Source organism: Microsporum canis, genomic scaffold, assembly GCF_000151145.1.
Source record: "Microsporum canis CBS 113480 supercont1.2 genomic scaffold, whole genome shotgun sequence".
NCBI lineage: Eukaryota > Fungi > Ascomycota > Eurotiomycetes > Onygenales > Arthrodermataceae > Microsporum > Microsporum canis.
In genome coordinates, this window is record NW_003299168.1 from 18620 (window position 1) to 20866 (window position 2247).

At 42.3% G+C, this 2247-nt stretch overlaps 1 protein-coding gene across 1 annotated transcript in view; it reads right to left on the minus strand.

Moving 5' to 3' along the window:
* The window catches only part of MCYG_01432 (protein kinase family protein), a gene marked incomplete at both ends in the record, with an annotated part of 2822 nt that extends 1207 nt beyond the window's left edge, over positions 1-1615 (minus strand). Inside the window, 4 exons of the mRNA XM_002848452.1 lie at positions 106-418; positions 453-826; positions 1285-1377; positions 1493-1615. Coding sequence (XP_002848498.1) covers positions 106-418; positions 453-826; positions 1285-1377; positions 1493-1615 — 903 coding nt within the window. The remainder of the gene's footprint in view (positions 1-105; positions 419-452; positions 827-1284; positions 1378-1492) is intronic.
* Positions 1616-2247: the final 632 nt, after the last annotated feature.

Sequence of the window (2247 nt, forward strand, 5' to 3'; positions counted from 1 at the left end):
CACAGCCTTGACCGTTTGTTCTCGTACTACCGGCGCAAGATCTGTGAATCCTGTCACCTGGCTAAGTGTTAGCATTGATACAGCCTAAACCACACTGAAACATACCATTTGGGGGAATATTTTGTCATTCACAGTCCTTTGGGGTATACGATCGATCATAATGGGAAGATTATCCAGTAAACACACGCGCATAGCTCGATCTGGGTTTGCGAACAACCGAACAATGACCGGTGTAAGCTTTTGGGTGTATTCATCGTCATTAAGTTTGGTTCCGACTTTCAAAATAGTTGAAAGTACTTTTGGGCCGCCTCCACCAAATTCCACAGATTTTAGGAGTTCAGGCAATACTTTCATTTTAAAGAACTCTTCCGGGTAGTCATCTGATAATTCATCTAGCTCACTACTCTTATTAGCATCACTAGGGAAAGGGGTTGTTCTAGCCCTACACTTACTTAATAAACTGTTCTCTTTCCTCATCACTCTTAAGCCCTAGGCTTTCAATATCTTGAGACAGTCGAATTAATGGAGTCTGGAAGAAGCCCCCTGAACGCTTCCCTTGGTCAAGAAAATGCGCTACACTTAGTCGTAGTTTTGGGTTTGCATTCATAAGTTTTTTATAGCTCGGCCGCATGCTGGGGGGTATATTTGAAGTCTGCCCTGCTTGTTCACCCCCTTTGAAAGATCCATTGAAGGCTTCAAATACAACCGCTCCAAAACTATATGCATCCACGGCATGAAGTGGATTATTCTTTATAACGTCCCATCCTTCCTTCAAAATTTCTGGGGGGTTATACCGCCTTGAATCGGGCAATAAACTCCCATATGTCTATATGCCTTGTTAGAAATATGGATTCACACAGTAGGCCTTGGTCCATAATATGGGTGACAAACATATATTACGGGAGACTCCTCCTTCAGCGAGCTCAGTATGTCAAAGCCAGCCAGCTTCCATTCTCCGCTCTCCCCAGTGTATATTGACGATACTCTAATTGCACCATGTACAGACGAGGCATCTTCATTTATAAATTTAAGTGTGGACTAGAAAATCTGGTCAGGGACATTTCCAAATCCTACGGAAAAGGAATGATATACTAACCGCAATAGTATACAAGCCCCATTTTATCGTTTCTTCCGAGAGACTGCGCCTTTTAACAGGCCAAGACAGAGGAGTAACTCGCTCTACAATGATGTAGATTTGTGTTTCCGTCTGTTTTTCCCGTGTTAATTTAAACATCATCCAGTATCATTTACCCCTTAACTAGCTCCCGTAACTGTATATCATACCTCGATTGTTTCTAGGACCTTTATCACCCCTGGATGTCTTAGTGTCCGTAGCTTCCGCAGCGCGTTCTTCGCAAGTGGGAGATGCGACCTATTCTGAACGATCTCGAAGGTAAATATACTACATGGAGAGCTATCTTCCTAGGACATCGCAGACATCGGTTAGCAAGTAATCCACTTAGCAAAAAATGGTTGTAAAGTTGCTTAATACCTTTTTGGTGCCATTGTGAAGGGTCCAAATCGAGTCGCTGTTATCAACCTTGTCTCCAAAGGAATATGGGAATGAGCTGCTCTTTGCAATCGCAGAGGCTACAGCAGATTTAAGGAAGTCCATGGTCACCAGCCACTTGCTATGGTATTCTATTTGCAAAGGCTTTATAAGGGGGGAAGAGCCGAGATAAGATCGATGATCGATCGTACGGAGTACAACTAGCTAAACAACTAGCGCCTACTCGTAGAAAATAATGGGAGTGAAATAGAGAGATGGTAGACAGAAGAGGGTATAGTAAACATATCAGCAGCAATGCTGTACTATTCCTCCCCCCTCAAACTGACTCGGTGGTTGTTTTAATTTGATATTTGTCTATATTTGATTGAACATTCAAGATTTGATAAGATAATTTGGTGTCCTTCCCAAATCGGTCTAGCGCGAGTACATCGAAATATTTTTATTTTTGAACTTCTCGAACGTCAACCTTTCAAAACATTCATTTCACATTTCCTTTCTCCTCGTGAGCTCCATGGCTATTCCGGACTGTCATGAAGTACCGGACTATTTGTCGAATACACGCAGTAACTAATCATTAAGATACCCCAAATGCAAACGGTGACGCCGAGCTGATATGATGCCATGAATGTAAGATCTGACTTATCCCACCCCTGTCCTTTGAGATATCTTTAGCTACACATGATCTCCAATGATGCGAAACCTGGTAAAAGGGTCAGACTTTTTAAAAAAAAAACAAA